This window comes from Podarcis raffonei, chromosome 1 (assembly GCF_027172205.1).
Source record: "Podarcis raffonei isolate rPodRaf1 chromosome 1, rPodRaf1.pri, whole genome shotgun sequence".
Lineage (NCBI taxonomy): Eukaryota > Metazoa > Chordata > Lepidosauria > Squamata > Lacertidae > Podarcis > Podarcis raffonei.
Window position 1 is genome coordinate 103,226,215 of NC_070602.1, and position 25,267 is coordinate 103,251,481.

At 44.7% G+C, this 25,267-nt stretch overlaps 1 protein-coding gene across 47 annotated transcripts in view; it reads right to left on the bottom strand.

Moving 5' to 3' along the window:
• The window catches only part of NEB (nebulin), a 161,676-nt gene that overhangs the window by 60,653 nt on the left and 75,756 nt on the right, over positions 1 to 25,267 (bottom strand). For all 47 annotated transcript variants that reach the window (XM_053406851.1, XM_053406843.1, XM_053406835.1 and 44 more), the window contains 26 exons: positions 24,759 to 24,863; positions 23,894 to 24,205; positions 22,917 to 23,120; positions 22,668 to 22,772; positions 21,894 to 22,001; positions 20,444 to 20,755; positions 19,599 to 19,802; positions 19,303 to 19,407; positions 18,800 to 18,904; positions 17,942 to 18,253; positions 17,191 to 17,295; positions 8,070 to 8,168; positions 7,771 to 7,872; positions 7,572 to 7,679; positions 7,025 to 7,336; positions 6,768 to 6,872; positions 6,574 to 6,678; positions 5,814 to 5,918; positions 4,974 to 5,081; positions 4,759 to 4,872; positions 4,456 to 4,653; positions 3,336 to 3,440; positions 2,627 to 2,731; positions 2,420 to 2,524; positions 1,267 to 1,374; positions 1,060 to 1,173 (listed from right to left, as the gene is read on the bottom strand). In XM_053406851.1, the coding sequence (XP_053262826.1) occupies positions 1,060 to 1,173; positions 1,267 to 1,374; positions 2,420 to 2,524; positions 2,627 to 2,731; positions 3,336 to 3,440; positions 4,456 to 4,653; positions 4,759 to 4,872; positions 4,974 to 5,081; positions 5,814 to 5,918; positions 6,574 to 6,678; positions 6,768 to 6,872; positions 7,025 to 7,336; positions 7,572 to 7,679; positions 7,771 to 7,872; positions 8,070 to 8,168; positions 17,191 to 17,295; positions 17,942 to 18,253; positions 18,800 to 18,904; positions 19,303 to 19,407; positions 19,599 to 19,802; positions 20,444 to 20,755; positions 21,894 to 22,001; positions 22,668 to 22,772; positions 22,917 to 23,120; positions 23,894 to 24,205; positions 24,759 to 24,863 (3,870 nt within the window). The remainder of the gene's footprint in view (positions 1 to 1,059; positions 1,174 to 1,266; positions 1,375 to 2,419; positions 2,525 to 2,626; positions 2,732 to 3,335; positions 3,441 to 4,455; positions 4,654 to 4,758; positions 4,873 to 4,973; positions 5,082 to 5,813; positions 5,919 to 6,573; positions 6,679 to 6,767; positions 6,873 to 7,024; positions 7,337 to 7,571; positions 7,680 to 7,770; positions 7,873 to 8,069; positions 8,169 to 17,190; positions 17,296 to 17,941; positions 18,254 to 18,799; positions 18,905 to 19,302; positions 19,408 to 19,598; positions 19,803 to 20,443; positions 20,756 to 21,893; positions 22,002 to 22,667; positions 22,773 to 22,916; positions 23,121 to 23,893; positions 24,206 to 24,758; positions 24,864 to 25,267) is intronic.

Consider the following 25,267-nt stretch of genomic DNA (forward strand, 5'->3'; position numbering starts at 1 on the left):
GAATATTAGCTTCCAGTATTTTTTTATAATAATAATGGGAAGCTTCTAATAATGGGGGGGGGGTATAAATAAGATATTAAACCACGTGAAGGGTGACAATCCGGCACAAGCATGACATCATAGGAAACTACAACTCTAAGGGGGGAGACAGCAGAGTGGAGTGCCTGCTTGACCCTTTTGGTTCCAGCCATTCTTCTGCTTAGAATCCCAGGTTTTTCCATCCGTGAGAACGGGGAAACCAACCATAATGAAATCCAATGGCACCTGCCTTCTTTTAGAACAGATACCACTAATAGAATAGATTTCTCCTCCCACCTCAGCTCTTCATATGCCTTCAAAACCTGCTCTGGAGGGTTGGGAGAATGTCTGGAGCAGATTTAGAGCCTGAGTTTGGACTGCAAGGCAGGAGGTGGGAAGAAAAATTGGCATTGATGTCACACTATGGAACTCTGTGTACCTGTACATTTAGTTTGGCCCTTAGTGATCTACATGCACTTGTGTGAATGAAGGTGACCTATATCAACATATTGTTATAGCTCCTGGGTAAATCACCCTTTGTTAAGCTGATTATCTGATACCTGCAAGGATCAGCTGACTTTCCCTGAATGGATACAGCTAATGAATTGAAATTACTTTTTCCAACCCATCACCAAGTAGAGGGGCAGAAAACTATGATGCTGCAGTTTGAGCAGTTAAGAGAGACAGAGAGTTGGAAGTTCTTCTGCTGAACTATGCCTGAGCAAGAAGCAGCCTGCAGGAGGCTACAGAAATCTGGGCAGTTGCTGTCTTTGTGAATCTGATGCATGACTCGTGGTTGTGCTGACCACTATGGCAGTCTCTTGCTTCCAAAAAGTTCTCCTCTGGGCACAATAAGTCCTCAGCGTGCTCTCTTCCAATGAACACTAAATCCTGTAGCACTCCCATCTCTTGGGGAAGTGAGGGGTGCTAAATAACATAGCCTTTCAGTATCTAAAACCAGCTATTAACGGAAATAATCTGATTTAAAAAGTGTAAGACGGCACTTTTCTTATTAGATGTTATATCATAAATAAACCTTACATCAATATTCAGCTTGCCAACCCTTAGGCATCTGGCAGTGTTGGGATCATCCTGAACCCCTCTGGGTAGAGTGTAAAGTGCTTTAAACCGATCATACTCCTCTCGATACTTTACCTATGCGGAAAAAGAAAATGGAAATCCAAGTTACTTAGAATGATACATCATTCGTACGACATCTTTAGGAATGTGTTGCTTGGGTACACTTACAATACTGGCATTGTGCTTCAGTTCTTTGGCACGGACAAATGGCACAGCATCGGGAGGCAATGTGAAACCAGTGGCCTTCACTTTATCCCAGGCGTTCTTGTACAGGTTCTGTAGAGGCGAGAATCAAAGCACTGTGGTCTATATATGCTACTATACACTAAGGCCTTGTCTACACTGGAGCACCTGCCTGTCTCCCCATTAATGTAGATGTGTCTACAGGACGTCCTCCCCATCAAAGTGTTCTCCTGTCCTCTTCTTTAAATGTGGGGCCTTCTGCTCCTGGGAAACGTTAAATCCACATTTAAAGGGGCGGCGGATCTGGGGAAATGTTGGGATGCAGAAGATGTCATGCAGATGCCCTTACTGTTAATGGGGACAGGAAGGTGCAAATCCATATTTTGCTCTGGTGTAGACAAGCCCAAATATTTTGAGCTGCTTTAGAGTCATCTTCTATGAGGCCCCAAAGCAGTAAGAACCATGAGTAAGAACCAAATATTAAGACACCTTTTCTGCCTTTTAAAGCAGAAAGGCCTAGAGCTACACGTTCTTTCACATAGTCAGGGAAGGAAACAATTGCTTAAATCCACACAAACAAAATGGATACTAAAAATCATGGCCTTCCACACCCCAACTTAGAAAAGGCAACCCAAAAGAAAAGAAATTTCAACACTAAACATCAAGCTCAGGTTTGATCTGTCATCCTTCAGGATGGGGAAATTCCATAATTTTTGGAGCAAGGCTGAAAAACTTCAGTTTCTCCTAAGTGTATTGTGATTAGCCACAGGTGGCAATTTCAAGAGGCATACCAGATTGTAGGGATGTAAACCCAGGTATGCTAGCCCCAAGTCATGCTGTGTTCCAACATCAGGTGGAAACATACCCCTTTTGCTGTGTCCTCAGACAGCAGTAGCAATATGGTGTTAATCAGAGACCTGTATACTGTGAATTTTAATTGAAATAGTTCTAATCTGTGTACAGCACTCTGCATTGTTGCTCCGTACTTTGGGTTAAGCCACCCTGACACCATGTGAAGGGAAGAAATAAATATTGGCTAGCATACCCAGGTACTTATAGCTAAAAGAATTCCAAGATAAACCACCACCCAAAAACAGCCCATCTCATTAGCCCCTGAAAATAAAGTTTAAACACTCACGCTACTGAAAAGGTGCTTGAGGTTCTGAATCCTATCATGATCAACTGTTTCCAAAACTGTGGTATATTGGTCCTTCATTTTATGGTATTGTTCTTTGTATTTCACCTATAATCAAAGGCAGATTCAGTCATTACTGTAGTTCCCTTTACAATTAAAGGGAAGGGAAGAGAATGAACCAGGGCAAAGGAAAGGATGAGAATGACTCACGTCGCTAGCATTGATACCACTCTCAATAGCAGTTACATAAACTGGAGTGTCCATAACCACACCGTAGTTCTGTAAATTGTCTTTTCCTGCTTTTGTGTAGAGCAACTGTGAAACCAAGGCAAAAAGAAGGCATTAGGACAGAGAACAGCTACACTGGATTATTTAGCAACTCTAAGCACACTGTGTAGCAATGGGATTCCTTCTTTGGTTTCTTTGAGGTCCCTTTGGCAGGTATGGGGAATAAATCACCTTAATATAGCAACGTGCTACTAATCAGATGTATTTTTTTAAAATGTTAGTTAGTGCACTTAGCACTTTCAAGGAAGCTAACGGCTGTTTTAAGTACAGTGGCTTGCTTTATTCTCTGGAAGGAAAGATGGCCGCTGTCATATTTTAATGAATTTATGCCTGCATTTATCCACAAGTGGGAAATTCCAACAGTTCTAAGGACTTGTCTGATACTGAGTCAGGATGTAGTTCAGTACTGTCTATGACTCTGATTGAAAAGTGCTCTCTGAGGCCTGAGGCAGGCATCTTTCCTAATCCAGCTAATCCAGCTACCCAATATTCTTTAGCACATCTATGAATGGGAAATGGTGCAAACCCCAAACTGATCAAATAAAGAAACCTTATAGAGAGACATGGTTCCCAGTTCCAGCACCACCACCACCACCACTATCCCTGTATTAGGCGAGATCCATTTGCTTACTTGACTCTGAAGATCATAAGACTTCTTAGCATGCAGGATTTGAGGTGTGTCCCACACATAGCATCCAATTCCCTTTAGCCATGTTAAGTCATCCTTGTACACAACCTGCACATGACAGTAGTGGGGGGGACACACACAAATGCAATGAACACATTATGCATTGTTTCAAACATCTCCAGTCATACTAATGCTTTGGTCCACTGCAGAAAAGTGAGGAGTGGAAGTGATATAAGAGATTTACATGTATTCTGGGGCTGCCTGCATGGGTTCCAGATGACTACTACCATTCCCACTTTGAGAGTTCTCTTAGAATAACAGTATTTCTATAGAGCTATAGAGTTCTTCAAGCATGTTACATACATCATCTCAGGCTGCTGTCCAAACCTGCCGCTGCAGAGCAACCACTGCAGCTGCAATGGTGGTGGCAGAAGGTGGAGCAAGCAGATGAGGACTCATTCCTGTACCAGTTTCAGGCTGCCATAGCAACTGGACCTGGAACATGCCTGATGTGAGAGCAACTCAAGATCCAGCAAATCCTGGGCCAGTTCAGCTCCTCTCTACCTTTGCAACTCTTCATCTCATGGCTGTTTGGCAGGTGAGTGGAAGGGGGAGCATGTGCTGGTGAAGAATCCAGCACCACTACCCCCGGCCAAAGCCTGGACTACAGCCTTGTTCCCCAAAGCATAAAATCATAAGAAGAGCCTGATTAGATCGCATCACGATTGACTATCCTATATCCCACCAGGTGTTTCTGTTGTCTCTAAGCAGGTCATGGAGACAGCAGCCCTTCTCCTGAGATTTCCCTTCCTCCACTTAAAATTGGAATTTTAGTGCCACACCGCCTCTGTACATTGAGATGGTATTTGGCCATAATGGCTATTAGAACTTGGTAGACCTATCCTTCATCAAATTGTTCATTGGGCTGAGATAGGAGGAGTGATTTGCCCAATGCCTTCCTATGACTTTATGAGTCCGGCAAGATTTGGGTTGGATGGTTCTTCTTCACGAACCACACTATCCCAATTTGTAAAGCAAAGGGGCAAGCTACTCACAACACCACCTTTTCCTGCTTCTCTATAGCAAATGAAATGGTTCTCAATTTGATCGGGTAAATACATACGTCGCTTAGAATTTCCTGGGCTCTTTTAGCCATAATAACATCGTGCTCCTCAGGCGAACAGTTCCACTGATGGAGGTAAGTTCGGTATTCGAGGTCACTAAGGATGTACTGGCATTTCTTAGCCAACACGTGGTTTATCATGTCGCTCGGGATATGAATGTGTGCCTTGGTGTCCTCATAATTCTTCCTGTAGGCCAGCTAGAAATCAGGAGATTAAGATGGAAAATGTAAGTTTGTTTTTTTCACATTATTCAGACTCAAGGAAGAGCCCCACCCAACAACAACAACAACAACACTACTTACCGCACTCCTTATTTTTTGGAAAGCAAGAGAATGGACAACACTTGGGAAATCATTTATTTGTGTCCCAGCCAGATAATGGCCCTTCTGCTTCTCATACACTTCTTTATATTTGAGCTGTGAAGTGCAAACATGGGACACGTTAGATAAGACACATAGCAGCCCCACAAGCAAACAGTGGCAAAGTAGTTAACGAGGGAAAGAAGGGTCACACTTACCTCGCTGTTAATGTAATCGGCATGTTTGGCACCGACAATAGGGATGTAGTCTGGAGGCAGAGTGTACCCAATGGCCTTGGTGGATTCCCATGAATCCTTGTACAGGTTCTAGATGGCAAAAGGTGCACATGGGATATAAATGAGCAGGATGTTTCCCAACAGATGTAATCACTGAATAGCAAAAGCAAATCAACTAAACCACTATGCATTCTCTACAGCACAATCTAGGACTCTTTCAATTTTTCCATAGCACAACACTATATAAATACTTCCCTGAATTAAATTTCATTACCTTCACAGGGTTGTCTACTATATGTCTACTATATGTCTAACTATATATGGCAGCAGCCCTCAAGGGTCTCAATGAGATGTTCTTTCCAGCTATACCTGGAGCTCCCTGGAGCAGAACCAAAGATGTTCTGCACTATGTCCTAGTGCTGTACCACTAAGACATGGCACCTTCCCAATGGGTGAAGCTAGTAGATGGGGACTTTCCTAAGCTAGAGACCTAAAGTTCCCTAACTGTAGCATCTATTTTCATACAATATCCTCAATGTGCTGTTCACCCAGAAGCCTGAAACTTTATCATTGAAAAGAAACACTTCCTAATTTTGTGAAAACAGTTGGCCAACTTTTGTACAGTAGGCTACATTCCAGTTGTGCAGAAGTCGGGGCTTTCTACACATGCACAAGCAAGAGGATTGTTGCAATTGAGCAATCAAGGAGAAGGTGGAGAAGGATCACAGGCCTGGAAGGAATCACAAGTGGCCTGAGGTTCCCTACCCCTGTAGTAACACATTGAGTTTTCATTATTAGACACACGAACAGCAAGAAACTTACATCACTGTACAGTTTAGCCATATCTCTAGAATGGCTCAGGGCTGGAGTGTCATCAGAACCAATGTAGTGACCTCTTTCAAGGTTAAAGGTTTCTTTGTATTTCAGCTAGAGAGAGAGAAAAATTAAATAGAGTGTTAACCCATCATTCCACGTGCTACCACACACACAACAGGATGACATATTCAGTATGCTGTGCTTCTTAAGGGATGAATGTCTTAATCAGCTTCTTGATGCATGAGGTGAACATACTAAATGCTTCATGCTGGGGTGTTTTTTTTTATCCTTCAAATTCACTAAGTTATGTAGATCATTTTGAGCTCCTTTGAGGTGTCTCATTGTTTACCTATGTTTGTTATTACTTCTGAATGATATAGCAAATTCAATGTCATACCATCATTTTGACAGAATTATTCTATTTATTTATTCTAATACCTTTCTCCCAATACAGCACACGTTAAAACAAATTATACAACACATATTCTGTTTAAACATTTCATTCTTCATTAATTGTGAGAGAACTCTTCCATACGCCATCTTAAGGGATATGCCACAAAAAATTATTTACACAAAAATACTGTCATTTCCTTTCGCAGGACTACTTTGGCATGTGGTCGTTTTTAAAATATTGTCATATGTTCCTGAACATTTGAGCTACACAAATACCTTCATAGTTCTAGCTGCGGTGATCAAGGGATATGACACTTTTATAATATATGAAAGTATGTATTTACTCAGAAATTCTGATTTAAAGGATACTTACATCACTCTGATTGATTGCGTTTGCCTTTGCCAGAACAATAGCTGGAGGGTCTTCCACAGGTGTGAAATTGGCAAAATTATTAATAGCCTCTTTTGTGTAGAGTCTCTGTAGGCAGACATGATTAGATTATCATAAATAACAGTAATAGGAAATGAATAGGATGCTGCCACAAATGCATGAAAATTGCATCTTACCTTATCAATCAAGTTCTGAGCGTTCTTCACTTTCCGATGCTCCACTGAATCTAAGGGAATCCAGCCACAGCCGCGGATCCATTCCAGATCAGATTTATAAATATTCTGTACATATTAAAAAAGTTGAAGAATATTATTCACACCTATGCAGACCAAAAGACAAGCTGAGCCTTGATTTCCCTTCCCAGGCAATTGCTCTTGGGTATACCAATATCAAACTTTTAAATTGGTGCGATCTGACTGCATAAATCACTTACATCGCTTTGAAGGTCATATGCTTTCCTTGCCTGGATGCAGTCATTCTGATCAGGGTGGCAAGTCCATTCATGAAGGTAATGGCGATACGGAATTTCACTGACAACATGCTGGCAGTCTCTGGCTGCAATGACGGACAGTATATCTGGAGGTATATGAATTTTGGACTTGGTTTTGTTATACGCCTGTTTATACAATCTGTCGTTCTGGATCTTGCCGGCATGTTCAAACCACACCAGTTTCGGGTCCTCTCTCATATTATTGACACCGACGTAGTGACCTCTTTGGTGGACATAGTCTGCCTTGTATTTCAGCTGAAACGGGAAAACACAGGATCTTTCCTAATCCTAACTCTCTGGGTTATCCTTACTGAGGTAAATGATTTCATGAAAGCATATCTGCTTTGTTTACTTGGTGGTCTTCCATCTCTGGGAATAGCATGCAAGAGTTTTCTTTAAAAGAAGATGAACCACCGAAACGAAAGATATGAAGGATGGGCTCTTTGATAGCACAGAAATCTGTGTGATTTTAAAGCTAAAGAGTGTTTACCTCGCTTTGGACATCACTTGAATGCTTGGCATGGCGGATAGGCACACTGTCGTGAGGCAAAAGATAACCAGTAGCTTTCTCTCTTTCCCAATTCTCCTTGTACAGATGCTGTAAAACAGAGAATTAAAGGGTTAGCACCTGTCGGAAGCATAAGGACTGTCACTGCTGTCCATTAAAACAAAACATGGAAAGTACATACATGATTAAGAATCCTGGCTGCTTCTTTAGCTGCATCTAATTGTGGCGTGTCTGTCAGCGTATAGTTTGTCTTGATGTTATTCCATTCCTGGTGGTACTTAATCTGAAAAAGTAAAACATACATAATAACAGTCTTTTAGATTTACAAGTTATATATGTATAACTAGACTCACACAATAAAACTCGGTGAATTTTTAAGGCCCCAGTTTTCCACAGATATATGGTTTAGTTTTTGTGGATGAAGAAAATCTGTCTGACGTGTGTACATTGAACCGAATCAAAATAAGAGGTAATACTTACATCACTTAGTATTTCCCCGCCTTGTTTGGCTGTGATATAATCAACCCTGTCAGCCACTGGTGTAAACGGTTGTTTGTCAACTTTTGTGCGATACAGTCTCTGTGCAGAAATAAAAGAAAAGCAATGAGGCCATACAATTGATCGCACCAGCAATAAGTGAAAAGAAAGAGAGTTGAGGGGGAAATATACAAGGACAGGGACTGTTTCCTTGTTAATGCTTGTCTTGATTTCTGTCCTCTCCAGACCACACTCAGTAACAGAACTACCACTGCTGAGTTAGGATCTCTCATATGACAATGAGGCACTAACTTTCCCAAAATGTTCCCCCCCCCCAAGTATAAAATATCCAGACCTTAATATCAAGGCTAGATATTGCCTATCCAAGCCCAAAGTGCTGGGTGAATGAGCCAAAACATAAGTGGGGAAACTCGACTTCCTGTTTCCCCCCCAAGCAAAATTACTTTTGGAACCACAATAATAAAATAATAATAAATAATAACAAAATTTTATTTATATCCCGCCCTCCCCAGCCGAAGCTGGGCTCAGAGCGGCTAACAACAGTAAAATGATACAACATTCTAAAACCAGTTCATTATAAAATCAGTTCAAATCAGATTAATGGCAACCATTGGGCTCTGTGAGGATTGCCAAAGGAGGGGGTCAGGTTGTGCCCTGGCCAAAGGCCTGGTGGAACAGCTCTATCTTGCAGGCCCTGCGGAAAGATGTCAAGTCCCACAGGGCCCTAGTCTCTTGTGACAGAGCGTTCCACCAGATCGGAGCCACAGCCGAAAAAGCCCTGGCTCTAGTTGAGGCCAGCTTAACCTCTCTGTGGCCCAAGGTGTTCAAGGCAAAAGTGGTTGCCGTGGTTGCTTATGCTGCCCCGCTCTGGGCCGTGATGACAGATCTTGCTCCCCTTGAGACTCTGCAAAGCCAATTCCTACGTCGGCTCCTAATGCTCCCCCTGTGCGTAAGCAACGCAGCCATGCGACTAGAATTGAAGGTCGCATCCTTAGAAACTTGCCTGTGGAAGCAAGTCTTCAATTACTGGTTATCATTGTGGCATAGATTACCAAACCATTACCTTGCCCAATGCTTATGGCGAGATGAATTCTCTAGCCTTTGGACTAGTAGAATTCATGCCAAACTCCTGAGTTATGGAATCTCTCCCTCAGATTCCCTAAAACTAGACCAAATCACTGCTCAGAGACTGATCCGCCAAAGACTGGATGACATCGATTTACAGCGAAATTATACGCTGGGGGGAGGTGTTTGTTCGCCCCAGAACATTGGTATCACTTTAACTTACTGCGTTCCATCATACCTCTCCTCCCTTTCGACTGTTGCACATAGACTGGCCTTCACCAAAGCGAGGTTTAACGTTTTTCCCTCTAATGTCCTGAGACATAGGTTCTCAAAGGGCCAAGCCCCCGCCGTGTGCGAATGTGATAAGGTGACGCCGGAGTCGCTCCAGCACATTATGTTCACTTGCCCCTTGTTTAATGTGCCACGGGCAAATTTGTTGGGATCAATCATACAGAAACTAGAGGGTACCCCACCAAAATTCCACCTTGCCCAAATCTTGCAGGACAAGGATACCCACACGACCCTGAAGGTGGCTAGGTTCCTAGTTGCTGTCCTTTCCCAAAAGCGACGCCAAGGAGCTCTACAAGCTAATTAAGGCGTAGCATGCTGTCAGAGGCTCAGGAGCAGAAGAGCAGGGGAGAGAGCAGATAGAGAGCGGAGGAGAGGAATCAGAGGGGAGCGTAGGGGAATATGACAGTGGACCGAGAGATTCCATGAGCTTCTCCAGCGAATCAGAAGATTCCCAGGAGAGGGCGCCTATGGTAAGGGCGAGGCGAATCCCAGAGGGGACGATCCATAAACAAGGAACCAGAGGGGAGTCCCAAAGGAGCAGCGGAGGAGTAGGGCCAGTTTCCCCACCAGAGCACAGTGGGGGGGAAGAGTCACGTGAGTCAGGACCATCTTCTCCTCCATCGGGGAGTGGGGAGAAGGAGGGAAGGCCAGGTCCAGCTAGCCTCCCCGAAAGGGGGAGCAGTGACACCAGTGTAACGGTCAGAAGGAAAGTGGGAGGCTGCGCGCGCGCGCCAAGTTCAAATGTGGAGGAGCGCGGGACAGCAGAAGACCCGGATTGGGAGCCAGGTCCTAAAGCCCGAAAGAGGGGGGGGGAGGAGTCGGGAGAATCAGCGTCAGAAGAATCTCGGAGGGCAGAGACTCCGACTAGCAGAAGGACCCAGAGAAAGAAGGAACAGAGGAAGAGGTGGAGTAAAGCTAGAATCTTAAGCTGGTGTCAGGGGGGCGGAGATTCAGATGGGACTTCTACGATCTGACGGATAGATGTAGCGTTGCGCGCTGCACGTCTGGAAATGAGACTGAACTTCAATAAAGACTTTTAAACTTGAGCAAGAAGCAGCGTTGGTCTTGTGTGAGCTGGGACCTTGGGCAGCGCTGACAGTAAGTCCCATCTCCCAAAAACTCTGCAAGCTCACGAAGATAGGCAAAGATGACTACAGAGGAAAAAATCAAGCAATTGCAGGAAGCGGTGTCAACGCTCTACGCAGAATTGGCTGCGTCTAAGAAAAAAGAAGGAGAAACAGCTGCGCTCTGCCAGGATCTGCAAGCCAGGTGGGACAAATGGGGAAAGGAGGGGCAGCTGGGAGCCAAGCCGGAGGGAGTTGCCCTCGGGAAAAGGGGGGCAAGCCTTGTGACCCATTTTGACGGGAACCTGCAGCAGTACCCTAACTTCAGAGCAGAAGTAGTTTTCGCGCTCAATTTGCTTCGGAAAGATTTTAGAGATGAGGAGGAGAAAGTGGGTTTCATAATCACTCATCTGCATGGGGAAGCTAAGTCGTGGCTGCGAACCTTGTTACGCGAAAATGACCCCGCCCTCAAAGATTCAAGCGCCTTTATTGGAGCCATGGACGCTTGCTTTAAATCAATGGTGGATGTGGATGTCGCTAGAAGGGAAATGCATGGATTGCGGCAAGGAAAAGCGACGGTGCGCCAGTATCATTCCCGCTTTTTTGGGTTAGTAAATGTGCTGGGCTGGCAGAAGGACTCAGCTGCCGTCAGGGATCTGTTCTGGGAGGGGCTGAATGGAGCCGTGAAAGATGAGCTGGCGAGGGGAGAGAGACCCCAAAATACAACAGAAGTTGTCCAAAGGGCGCTCGCAATTGGGGTGCGCCTGGAAGAACGCCCGTGGAGCAGGGAGCAGGGGGGAAGAGCAAACACGTCAGTTAGAACGACTCCCTTCCTACCCAGAGAGACAGAGCGCGCTCAGTCCACGCCTGCTCTGATGAGGGGGGAGGAGCCAATGGAAATCGGAGGTGCAAGGGCTCAGACAGCAAGCAGAGCCCAAACACCAGGAGCAGTCAAGGCGAAGACTCCTAGAGGGAGCAGGAAGTGTTACATCTGCGACAGTGCACTGCACATGGCCAAAGAGTGTCCCCAGAGGCTCCAGAAGCACACTGCAGCCTCAGCAACTGTTAAAGGAGCAATTCAGCAGAAGGAGCAGCCCCAGGGAAACGGAGGAGCCTGGTTGGAGACAGAAGCACTGGTGCTCAACCAGGCGAGTCAGTGAAGCAGTCCCCAGAGATTTTGCAGCCCACAGACCCCCTCCCACCCAAACCAGTGGTGCAACTCACTGCATCGCTCCAGCTGCCCGATGGGCTCACCCTGGAGGTCCCTATTACCATTGACTCTGGTAGCAACGCAGACTTTGTAGGGTTGGACTTCGTCAAGCAGCATCGCATAGCACTCCTGCCAGCCACGACGCCCCTAAATGTTGTCACAGTAGATGGCAGGAAGATACTGGGAGGAGAGGTGGTACAGCAGACACCGCCTCTGGTGATGCAAATTGGGAACCACCGTGAAGTCATCAGTTTCAACGTCACTCACCTGTCGGACACGCCCATAGTGTTGGGCATGAGTTGGCTGGATAGGCACAGCCCGGCATTAGCGTGGTACCAGCGGCAATTGACCTTCTGCTCTTCCTACTGCGCAGCGCATTGCATCCAGACCTGCCAGGAAGGAGAGGGGCAAGAGGATGCACCGCAGCTACACCTAGGCATGGTGCAAGCGGTGCCCAACAAGTACAAGGCCTTTTTGGAAGTCTTCTGCGAGAAGGAAGCAGACAAGCTGCCTCCCCACAGACCCTACGACTGCAAGATTGACCTCCTGCCAGGGGCGACGCTGCCGACTGGGAAACTGTACTCCATGTCTGAAGACGAAATGCAAGAACTCAGGGAGTTCATAGATCGCAATTTGAAGCGGGGATTCATCCGGGAATCCAAAGCAGTGGGGGGCAGTCCCGTGTTTTTCGTGAAGAAGAGAGACACGCCCGAACGGAGGCTCATAGTGGATTATAGAATCATCAATTCCAGGACAAAGCCCACAGCATTCCCCATGCCCAAAATTGACGACCTGCTCGCGACGGTGAGGAAGGGGCGGATCTTCACCAAGTTGGATCTACGAGGGGCCTACAACCTTATACGCATGCGGGAGGGCGACGAGTGGAAGACAGCCATGTTTACGCCTTTAGGAACCTATGAATACAGAGTCATGCCGTTTGGTCTCCAAAATGGCTCCCATTGTTTCCAAGCTTTCATGCACCACGTGCTAGCGGGACTCCTCTACAAGAAGTGCGTCTGCTTCTTAGATGATATCCTGATCTTTTCGGACTCGCAGGAGGCACACGAGAAGGACGTCAAGGAGGTCCTGCAGAGACTACGGGAGCACAGACTTTACGCCAAACTGGAGAAGTGCCAGTTCGACACGACAGAGGTGGATTTCCTGGGCTACAAGCTGTCCGACAAGGGACTTGCCATGGACAGTGCCAAGGTCCGCTCAGTGTTGGACTGGAAGAGCCCGCGCAACCGGAAGGAGGTCCAGAAGTTCGTCGGTTTCGCCAACTTTTATCGCAAGTTCATCAAGGGGTTTGCGAAGGAGACAGCAGCCATCACGGACACCCTCAGCTCCAAGAAGAAGAAGTTCACCTGGACGGACCAGGCGGAGCAGTCCTTTCGGAGGCTCAAGCGTCTCTTCGCGTCCGAAGAACAGCTGCTACACGTAAACCCCAGCAAACCGATGAGGGTTGAAACGGACGCCTCGGACAGAGCGGTGGGGGCGGTCCTGTTGCAGCAAGATCCGCAAGGGGACTGGAGACCGTGCGCATTCTACTCCAGGAAGCTCAGCACGTCGGAGCAGAACTACACCATCTGGGACAGGGAGTTGCTGGCCATTCATGCTGCTTTCAAGGCGTGGCGGCACTTCCTCGTCGGAGCCAGACACACAGTGCAGGTTCGCACGGACCACAAGAACCTGGAGTACTGGCGCACGGCGAAGTTCCTGAACCAGAGACACATCCGCTGGGCGGAGTTCTTTGCAGATTTCGATTTCTGGATAGAATACATCCCAGGAGACAACAACGTCATGGCGGATGCGCTATCCAGGAAGCCGCAGTATCTCGAGGAAGCGGCACCGGCAGCGGCCAAACACATTTTCGCACCAGAGGTGTGGGCGTGCGCTTCAGCCGCAGTGGACCTGGACGCAGTCCGTCGCGCGCTACAGGCGGATTCGTTTGCGCAATCCAAGATGGAGGAGGTGCAAAACGGCACAGCGAGGGACGACGAGTTCCAGATACGCGACGGACTACTCCTCCGCAAAGGGGCTCTCTACGTACCGGGAGACGACCTTCGCGCGAGAGTCTTGCAGCAGCTGCACGACGCGCCCAGCGCTGGGCACTTCGGCAAGGACAAGACGGCGGAATTAGTCACCAGGGACTTTTGGTGGCCCAAGGTGCGGGGAGAAGTTGCGGATTACGTTTCCAGGTGTGACACCTGCCAAAGGGCCAAGCCAGTACACAGGAAGCCGGCGGGTCTGCTGGAACCGCTGCAGACGCCGCTCGAACCATGGGAGAAAGTGGCCCTGGACTTTGTTACAGATCTGCCCAGTTCGCGCGGCAAAACAGCGGTACTCGTGGTCGTAGACCTCTTCACCAAGATGGCGCATTTCATTCCGTGCGCGAAGGTGGCCACAGCGGAACAGACCGCCAAGCTGTTCATAGACCACGTTTTCAAAGCTCACGGCCTGCCGCGGTCCATCCTGTCCGACCGGGGTCGCCAATTCATCTCGAACTTTTGGCAGAAGCTGCTGGGCATCCTGAACGTCAAGATCAACTTAGCGTCGGCACGACACCCGCAGACCAACGGACAAGCGGAGAGGGTCAACGCCATCATGCAGCAGTACCTGCGATGCTACGCCAATCAACAGCCCTCGACCTGGGTGGACTACTTACCGCTAGCCGAGTTTGCCTACAACAACACGAAGCACGGGTCTACAGGGGTGACACCGTTCTTCGCCAACAATGGGCGCCACCCCAGAACCTTCCCGGGGTTGGAGACCGAGGCAGAGGGGGAGCCACGGGGGGCAGAGCACTTAGCCGCAGAGTTACAGGAGGTCCATGAGCAACTCCGAAGGCACTTGGAACTCGCGAAACACGCCTACAAGATGCAGGCAGACAGGCACAGGAGGGTTGGGGAAGACATACAGGTAGGGGACTGGGTCTGGTTAGCAGCTCAGGCAGTGCCGGCCAGAACGCTAGCTAAGAGGAAGCTAGGACACAAGCAGCTGGGACCTTACCAGGTCGCGGCACAAATCAATCCAGTGGCCTACCGGTTGACACTCCCGGAGGGCTCCAGAATGCACCCAGTCTTTCACAGGTCAGTGCTCACGCCTTACAAGGCGCCCCACAGGTTTCAGGCGCCAGGGAACGCACCAGCTCCACGTGGCCCATCGCCAACAGGGGAGGGACCACAGAGGGCGACGCCACTCAACGAGGTCACAGAGATTTTGGACTCCAGATGGGGGGAAGAGGGAGTTGAATATCTCCTCGCCAGGGAGGGTACTCCGGCCAGCGCCAACGAGTGGGTGCCGTGCTACGCCGTGGAGGAGCACTATCTCAAAGACGAGTTCCATTCGATCTTCCCACACAGACCCATGCCGGCGGAGTATTTCGACGACTGGCTTTTCACACCCACACTGTCAGCCAGCACGTTCCAAGGTTTCTCCTCAGATGAGGAGCCGACGCCGGGGATGAGCTCCCCGGAGGGGTCGCTCTCGGGGTTTGCCACGGACCGCTCCTATTGGTGGGACACTCAACCAGAAGTGGGGTGGAGCAGGGAACTGCTGAGGGGGCCCTTGCACACAGCCTCACCTGAGGGACCGGGTGGAGAGGAGGACATGGACGTGTGGGGGGAGGATCTTGGTTTTGAGCACGACAGCAGAGAAATGGAAGCAGGGGAAGTCGACGTCGACGAACCCATCGTGGGGGGGCCTGATCCCGCTGGCCGGTTGCACACCAGGGGGAGAGAACGGAAGCCAGCACTCACACCCCCAGCGCTGGAGCACCTGGAACCCACACCCGAAGAGGGGGAGGGGGGGAGGGGGGGCTTCGAGGGGGGGATGGATGTCAGAGGCTCAGGAGCAGAAGAGCAGGGGAGAGAGCAGATAGAGAGCGGAGGAGAGGAATCAGAGGGGAGCGTAGGGGAATATGACAGTGGACCGAGAGATTCCATGAGCTTCTCCAGCGAATCAGAAGATTCCCAGGAGAGGGCGCCTATGGTAAGGGCGAGGCGAATCCCAGAGGGGACGATCCATAAACAAGGAACCAGAGGGGAGTCCCAAAGGAGCAGCGGAGGAGTAGGGCCAGTTTCCCCACCAGAGCACAGTGGGGGGGAAGAGTCACGTGAGTCAGGACCATCTTCTCCTCCATCGGGGAGTGGGGAGAAGGAGGGAAGGCCAGGTCCAGCTAGCCTCCCCGAAAGGGGGAGCAGTGACACAAGTGTAACGGTCAGAAGGAAAGTGGGAGGCTGCGCGCGCGCGCCAAGTTCAAATGTGGAGGAGCGCGGGACAGCAGAAGACCCGGATTGGGAGCCAGGTCCTAAAGCCCGAAAGAGGGGGGGGGAGGAGTCGGGAGAATCAGCGTCAGAAGAATCTCGGAGGGCAGAGACTCCGACTAGCAGAAGGACCCAGAGAAAGAAGGAACAGAGGAAGAGGTGGAGTAAAGCTAGAATCTTAAGCTGGTGTCAGGGGGGCGGAGATTCAGATGGGACTTCTACGATCTGACGGATAGATGTAGCGTTGCGCGCTGCACGTCTGGAAATGAGACTGAACTTCAATAAAGACTTTTAAACTTGAGCAAGAAGCAGCGTTGGTCTTGTGTGAGCTGGGACCTTGGGCAGCGCTGACACATGCCTTTCCATTTTATAGTATTTTATTGTTATAGTGGTGTTTTAGCGATTGTTTTTTTTCTCCTTACGGCACAAGCTGTTATTTATGTGTTGTTTTTACCTGTATGGGCCTATGGCCGTAATAAATGATATTCTGATTCTGGCCCAAGACCTCCAAGATGTTTTTGTGGGGGGAGTGAGGGGAAGATAATCCTGCCTCAGGAAATAGCTACGTGAAGGATAAGGTATAGTAACAAACAAGAAATGTCAGGGGCAGGATTAGTGTTAATAAGCATCATTCTTTCCCAAATATGGGGACACAAGGTGGGGACATTAATGCCAGAAAGTGGAGCCTCCTTGTTGAAGAAATTATCATGGTTCTAGACTGCAATCCTATGTACATTTATATGAGAGTAAGTTTTATTGATCTCAGTGGGAATTATTTCCGAATATACACTTATAAGATTGCGCAGATAACAGGTCTTTTGTATACTTGACAATATTTTGACATGAATTTGCTTTGTCTTGCTTTCTATTTTGCTAGATGCCTTGTTTTGTTATACTGACATGCATTTTGCTATTTTGTGCTAGTTGCGTTGCTTTCTGCTTGCTTTTAGCCACTTTGGGCTTCATTTGGGAACATAAAAAAATATAAACATAAATGAAATGCAAACAAAAGAAGGCCAATTTAAGAAGGTGGCAGACTCTCCTTCCTTGGAAGTTTTTAAGCAGAGGTTGGATGGCCATCTGTCACGGATGCTTCAGCTGAGATTCCTGCATTGCAGGGGGTTGGACTAGATGACCCTTGAGTCCATTCCAACTCTAGGATTCTATGAAAATCTCTGCGAATGATACTTTTAACTAGTTGTTATTACCTCACTTAAAATGTCCTGAGCGTGTTTGACGTGATTGACAGAGACAGAGTCATTTGGCATCCAGCCAATTCCACGCAGCCATTCCAAGTCGGATTTATAAACAGCCTGCAGAGTCAGGGGAAAACAAGAACAGTTATTTGCAGCACTTTTTCCCCTGCATGGAGTGTTTCATACCAAACTTGATTGCTTTTAACTGAAAGGGAAAAGAGGGCTTGTTTTCCAATGGCCTACAAAAAGAATGGGATAATAGAAAACTGAAAGGAGGAACTATTCAGGCACAGAATATACCAGGAACAAATATTTCACTCCCCACTTTGATTGTGCTGTGCCTACCACTATCTTGCCTTCTGCAAGGTGGTGCTATATCCTATGTTTGCTCGACATATTCAAATCAGGTAATACAATCATGAAAAGAATGAGAGCTCAAATCTATACATAATGGAAAGCAATTATGTGCAATTATATGCATGTGCATAATTGAGGCCTCAATGTCCTGTGTGCTTTCTTAAAGACATCTGATGATTGTCCAAACATTACTGAATTTATATATTAAAAAATCACATATAGTATGGATCTTACCTGTTCACACAAGTATTCTAAATATTTATTATTTTTTATGAAAAGGAATGTAATAATTGTGGAGACAAAATATCAAACACTTATCATTGTAGAGGCAAATGAGAAACGAAAGAGAGCGATAGACAAGAAGCTATCAAGAAAGAGGAATTTCAACAACAACCAAAGCACTCACGTCACTCTGTAATTCATACGCTTTCCTGGCCTGGATGACATCATTCTGGTCAGGGAGACACGTCCATTCATGCAGGTAGCGGCGGTAATCAATGTCACTAACAAGCTTCTGACAGTTCTTGGCCAGCAAGACGGACAGCATGTCAACAGGGCTGTGGATCTTCGTCTTCAATTGATTATATACTTTCTTGTACTCCCGCTCACTCTGCATTTTAGCTACGTGCATAGCCAGTACCATCTTGGGATCGTCGTTAACGTCTCGGCATCCCACATGGTGTCCAAGTTGCTTACGGTAGCCTTCCTTGTATTTGTACTAATAGGATTTGAAAAAATACATATACAATTAGAATCTTCATCTTCGTTATCTCAGAGTGTAGAAAGATTGATAACATTGGCAAGAGTTTTCCATTTAACTCTGTTCCTAAGATGCTAAACAAAGGCTGCATTCATGCTCACATTTACTTGCAATCTAACTATTGAGCAAATCACATATTTTTGAATTCTGCACATCACCTATCCTTTACCTGACCTTTTTTTGACCAACGGCAGAGCTTAATATTTCATCAGAATAGTTGACATTTTATTTGGAGCACGTGAATAGCCTTCGCCAAGATGGCACCCTTCACATGTTTCGGACAACAACTTCTATCAGTCATGTTGGATGAGGCTGATGGATGTTTTAGTTCAAAACATCTGGAGGGCACTAGGTTAGTGAAAGCTGTCCCATAATGTCCTTATATCTTGCCTTGAACTGAGAACTTTAATATATTTTTTCTTTCCTGCATTGTAATTCCATTAGATACAAAGGTCTAGAGACAATGGATTACCAAACACTATCAAATTTGATTTGCATACTTACATCACTGGCAATTTCTCTTGAGGCTTTGGCTGTTTTGATTGGGACTGCATCTGCTCTCAGGTCAATATATTTCTTCATGTCATCCCAAGATTCCCTATAAAGTTTCTACAATAAAAAACCAACAACATTATATTGTCATTATCCTCTTTCAGCACTTACATATATATGAAAGCTCACTGTCAATCAGCTTTTACTTTTTCCTAATCACTCCTGTTTTTGCAGGTAAGAGTTACAGATTATCTCCATATAAAACTATGTAAGGAAAAGTATTTAAACTGTATGTAAGTAATTATGGATAACAAGTGCTAACACATCTGTTTTGTGGCATCTCCACAAGCACAATAGATTGCCAGTTTGCACCTATGCAGGTGCAATAACCCACAGAGAATTTACATGGGTCCTTGCTGCATAATGAACTTGTAACATCCAAAGCCCCCTTCATCTGAGTAACTGAAGAAGGTTGTAGACTTGTATCATAAGAAGAATGGTAGTGATTTACTTACATGGCTCACATTGATAGCATTAGCCCTGGAAAGCACAATTTCTGGTGTGTCTGGCATCACATGGATCATAACTTTATCTTTATCCCAAGCTTCTCTGTATTTTGCCTGAAAAAAAAATCGAAATTATCTCATAATTCCTTCTACACCATTGCTCATATTCCTACATAATTTCCCTTTAACTGTAGGAACATGAATAACTTTTCTTTTAATACAAATAGATGCTTCATGCTACAAACTGATAGGGAGGTTTGTAGCATACTTAAAATAATGTCACATTACTCAAAGGAGATACATACAAGACTCAGTTGCTCAGCGTTGGTTTTGGCAAGGACAACTTCAGGCGTGTCAACGATGTTGGTAAATTTCAAACGATCCCGAGGAGTGCGATAAACGTTGTCACTCAGAATTTCCTGCGCATATTTCACCTTCTTCACTTCTGGAGACTCATGTGGGATCCATCCAACCCCCCGGAGCCACTCCAGATCTGATTTATACACAGCCTGTGAGAGAAAATTTCAGAGAGGGAGAGCAAGATATTTCAGTTCAATTCAAAAGAAATACTCTATGTGGTAAATAGAATGAATGGAACTTCGGAAAGTCAGGACAAACTTGTCTCAGTTACTTCATCAGGATCTAAGCATTACTATCTCTCTGGACTAGGCCACAATGTTTCTTTGACCTCCAGTCATATTTCACACCAGCATTTATAGCTTCGATCAGCACTATGCTGGCTGGGGAGTTGTGGACCAAAACATCTGGAGAGTTCCAGACTTGTGTAGATTGGGCTAGATAGAGTGGGCAGAAAGATAATCAAATCCATACATATGATGGATTCGGTTATGGATTCATTAGCTATTTTTAGATATGCCAAGTCTATCACGTCACTCTTGTCTGCATGATGTGTTGTACATTCTGAATTAAAAATCTTTCAGTTCTTCCTCCCAAGGCACTCATGATGAAATCAAGTGAAGATTACCTTACGTGAAAATGTGACAAGGCAAGTTTTCATCAACACAACAAAGTAAAAATTAAGAAAAGGAAATCTTCCACAACTATCTATCACAATGTCTCTTTTGCCTTCTGTCCCAGCAGCAAAGGACAGATATACTTACATCACTTTGCAAAGGACAGATATACTTACATCGCTCTGTAGTTCGTAGGCCTTCCTTGCCTGGATCACATCATTCTGGTCGGGCAGACAAGACCACTGGTGCAGATGTTGACGATAGTCCACCTCACTTACTAAAGACTGGCATAGCTTGGCTGCTTGGACAGACATCATGTCCACCGGTATAGTAATATTGGCTTTGGATTTGTTGTAAGCTTGCTTATACAACCGGTCATTCTGCATCTTCAATACTTTGGCAGCAAATGAAAGTTTAGGGTCCTCCTTCACTGAAGGGCATCCAATGTAGTGGCCCTTCTGTTTCTCATGAGCTTCTTTGTACTTGTACTGAGCAGGAAAGAGAATTGGAAGTTACAGTTATTCAAACAATTTCCAGGAGAAAAGTTAGAAGTTCTCGATGCTTCAGTTTTTTAAGGGATTTAGCTATGGAATAATGAGAGGGTAAATAAAACATAGTAAGGCTCCCTAATTCTGTCTTTATGAAATATTTACCTGGATTTGTTATTAGGAATGAGAGGGAAATGCGGTTCATTTTGCATTTAAAGTCACACTTCCATAATTCACACTTTATGAATACTGTATACAGACATGTATACGTATTAGGAAATATTCACACAAAAATGCTAATGAATTTTTATTAGAACTAAAAAAAACCCCCAAAACAAGTCAATGTGGAAATGTGGAGAATTGATAGTTTTGGCCACCCCAATTGTATACATCCTGAGCCTAAGTAAAAAGATCTATTTTTTTCAAATAACTGAATAATATATATGTGGTTGCAAATTCTACAAAGTCCCAATGTCTTTTGAAAAGCACAGCCCACTTTGTTTAATAGTGAAAAGCTACTGATGAAATTTGGCTAACCAAATAAATAGTTCAGAAATGGAAATCATATGCATTTTTACTTGGAACAAAGCCGGGTTGGGCATGGTGGAATTTACCTATCTGAGTAAAAATGCATAGGATGGTGTGCTCAGGGTGCTAAACTTGATTTGGAAACTATGCAAGATTATTTTATTATTATTATTTATTGAATTTATATACCACCTTATACACGGAGGTCTCTGACATTCCACAACTTAAGAGAAAACTTTAAAGTGATTGTAAAGAAAGGGGAAGGGGGGGGAAACACTTGGGTGTTTTTAACAACAGGAAGCAACAGATTTAATTATTGCAAAGTCTTTCCAGTGCCAAGTATCTCCAAATTTATCACAGTTAGCTCTTTGGCATTTAAAATAATGGACTATATTAAACTTTCTGATTGTTTGAAAGAAGACACTTTCATAAATTGTAAAAGAATGGAAAGAATTATGTCATAGACATGCAGTAGAGGATCTTGTATATGGCTGGTTAAATACAGTTTTGAGGCTGAATTATCAATTGTTCATATACTTTGACATGTACACTCATCATATGAAAAGATATAGCCATTTGAGAAGTAAATGTTAAATAAAAGAGATTGTACCTCACTGGCAATTTCTCTGGAGGCTTTGGCATGCTTGACTGAAATAGCATCACCTCTTATGTCGTATCCTTTTGCTTTGGCCTCGTCCCAGGCTCCAGTGTAATGTTTCTGCAATCAGAATAAAATGCACAGTTTTCAATGTAATCATAAAATACATGATGAAAACCACTATAGACATTCCTCAATCAACACTGCGATCCAATGCAAGTTTACTTAGAAGTAAATCCAACTGTGCTCAATGGGCCTTACTCCAAAGTAAATATGGAATGCATAGGACTGCAGCCAAAAGAGTAAAAATGTGAATGCTGTGTAATATGACATATACAAACACTGCATAAATACAGCTTATATATATTTGTTTGCATGCATGCATATGTCTTATATAACTGAAGTCGACAATTTATTTGGGGCCTAGATAAGAAACAGAATGATTGTGGGGAAGTACAATTTAGTAATAATAGAGCTTGATAGGCAGAAGATATTGAAGAGAGACTGACATTATCCAAATCACAAAATCATCAAAGCGTGTAACAATGAAACACTCTGACGTCGTTGGGATTTGGAACAAGTCAGTCTCTTGTTAATATCTTCTGTCCATGAAGTTCAGTTAATTCTCTTTATTACGTCTGAATAAAAACTCACAAGTAAGAGTCAAATGCCTTCTTGTTTTTAAGAACAGTTAATGATGGGAAGTTGCATTTGACACAGTTGAATAGGTGCAGATGCATCACTACACACATTCCACTCATGGGTATATTTAGTTAATTCTCTTACATTGCTGATATTCAGAGCATTAATCTTGGACTGCAGCATCCCAGGGGTGTCTGAAGGAAGATGGAACTGAGTCTTCTCTTTATCCCAGGCTTCACGATACAGATTCTAAGAAGGAAGTGAAGGCATAAATGATTGCATTGCATTACAAAAACCTCTTATTTTTCAAAGGTATGCAACTATAATTCACCCGTTCCCAATACCAATTTGTCATCATAACAAATACAGTAGCTGGGTAATTCCCAAGCTTACCTCACTGACTTGTTGGGCATTGATCTTAGCCAGGACAACGGGTGGTGGGTCAGCAATACTTGTAAATTTCAGTGCATCTGGACGTTGCTTATACAATCTGTCATTCAGGATATCTTGGGCGTGCTTCACTTTGAGCACTTCCACAGAGCCCTCTGGCATCCAGCCAATACCACGCAGCCATTCTAGGTCTTGTTTGTAGGCGTTCTGCAAAGGAAACAATTATTAACAATATGGCTGAAAATGTTTCCTCCAATTTATTAAGAAGGCTGTTGCTGCCTCTCCGGCTCTACCCATCATAATACAGAACTTCTCAGCTTCCATGGCTGGTCAATCACAAGAAGTACATACCACTAATGTGGGTATTAATAAACAGCCCTCTTTTTATCCCCTTTCAAGCTGTATATGGCAGAACAACAGTACTGGCCATGAGTAATACAGATTCTAGTAAATAACTCCAACTCAGGCAATCCAGTAAAGGAAAAATAGGCTGCTTAATGCAGCTTAAATGAATTCTTTTCACACCTAAAATTCTCTGGAATAGAAAGTAAAAGACCAATTGAAATGGACACCTCTAGAAGCATTTAGTTCTATGCAGGTGCCACAAATTTAGGTTTTGGTGCCTTACTTCTTCAGATCATGGTAGAGTCAATTAGCTTTGTATGCATGGATACATGTGTTGAACTGAGTTCTCAATGTCCCCTTGTGTTCTTTCTTAAAGAAGTATGATGATTATCCAAACAATACCGAATTTATATGTTAAAAAATTCACATGTACTATGGCTCTTAATATGTGTCACGTGTTCACAGAAGTAAAACGTTTATTACTTTTTAATGAAAAGATATGTAAGAATTGTGGAGACAAAATATCATTGTAGAGCCAACAGTAATAATCCACCAAATGTCATGACAGAGGAAAGAGAGTGATAGACAAGAAGCCATCATAAAAGAGATATTGCAACAATAACAAAATCACTCACATCGCTCTGTAATTCATACGCTTTCCTGGCTTGGATGACATCATTCTGGTCTGGCAGGCAGGTCCATTCATGCAAGTAGTGGCGGTAATCAATGTCACTAACAAGCTTCTGACAGTTCTTGGCCAGCAAGACGGACAGCATGTCAACAGGGCTGTGGATCTTTGTCTTCAATTGATGATATACTTTCTTGTACTCACGGTCACTCTGCATTTTAGCTACGTGCATAGCCAATACCATCTTGGGATCGTCGTTAATGTCTCGGCATCCCACATGGTGTCCAAGTTGCTTACGGTAGCCTTCCTTGTATTTGTACTAATGGGATTTGAAAAAATACGTATACAATTAGAATCTTCACCATAGCTATCTCAGACTCAGAGCTTTTTTTCAGCTGCAACTCACTTCTGGCACTTCTCAGTTGGGTGCCATTGTATTGGTAATGTAAATATTCAGCACATGCATAGATCTTTGAATTTTACACATCCTTCATCTGACATTTTTTTGACCAACAAGATGAAAGCTTTGGTCCTAAGAGATTAATATTCTACTTCAGAAACCTTCATCAGGATACTGGACATTTTACTTGGAGCATATTTAAAGCAAATAGCAGCCTTCGCCAAGATGGCATCCTTCACATGTTTTGGACAACAATGTCCATCAGTCATGTTGGATGAAGCTGATGGATGTTTTAGTTCAAAACATCTGGAGGGCACTAGGTTAGTGAAAGCTGGCCCATAATGTCTTTATATCTTGCCTTGAACTAAGAACTTTAATATATTTTCTGTTTCCTGCATTGTAATTCCATTAGATACAAAAGTCTAGAGACAATGGATTACCAAACACTATCAAATTCTATTTGCATACTTACATCACTGGCAATTTCTCTTGAGGCTCTGGCTGTTTTGATTGGGACTGCATCTGCTCTCAGGTCAATATTTTTCTTCATGTCATCCCATGATTCCCTATAAAGTTTCTACAACAAAAAACCAACAACATTATATTGTCATCCTCTTTCAGCACTTACATATTTATGAAATCTCACTGTCCATCAGCTTTTACTTTTTCCTAATCACTCCTGTTTTTTGCAGGTAAGAGATGCCTTAAACATTACAGGTTATCTCCATATAAAACTATGTAAGGAAAAGTATTTAAAGTGCATGTAAGTAATTGTGGATAACAAGTGCTAACACATCTGTTTTGTGGAATCTCCACAAACACAATAGATTGCAGACCAACACAGCTACCTACCTGTAACTAGCTAAATAAATGCAGGTGCAATACCCCACCTAGAATTTACATGGGTGCTTGCTGCATCCAACTTATAACATCCAAAGCCTCCTTCATCTGAGTAACTGAGGAAGGTTGTAGAGTTGCATC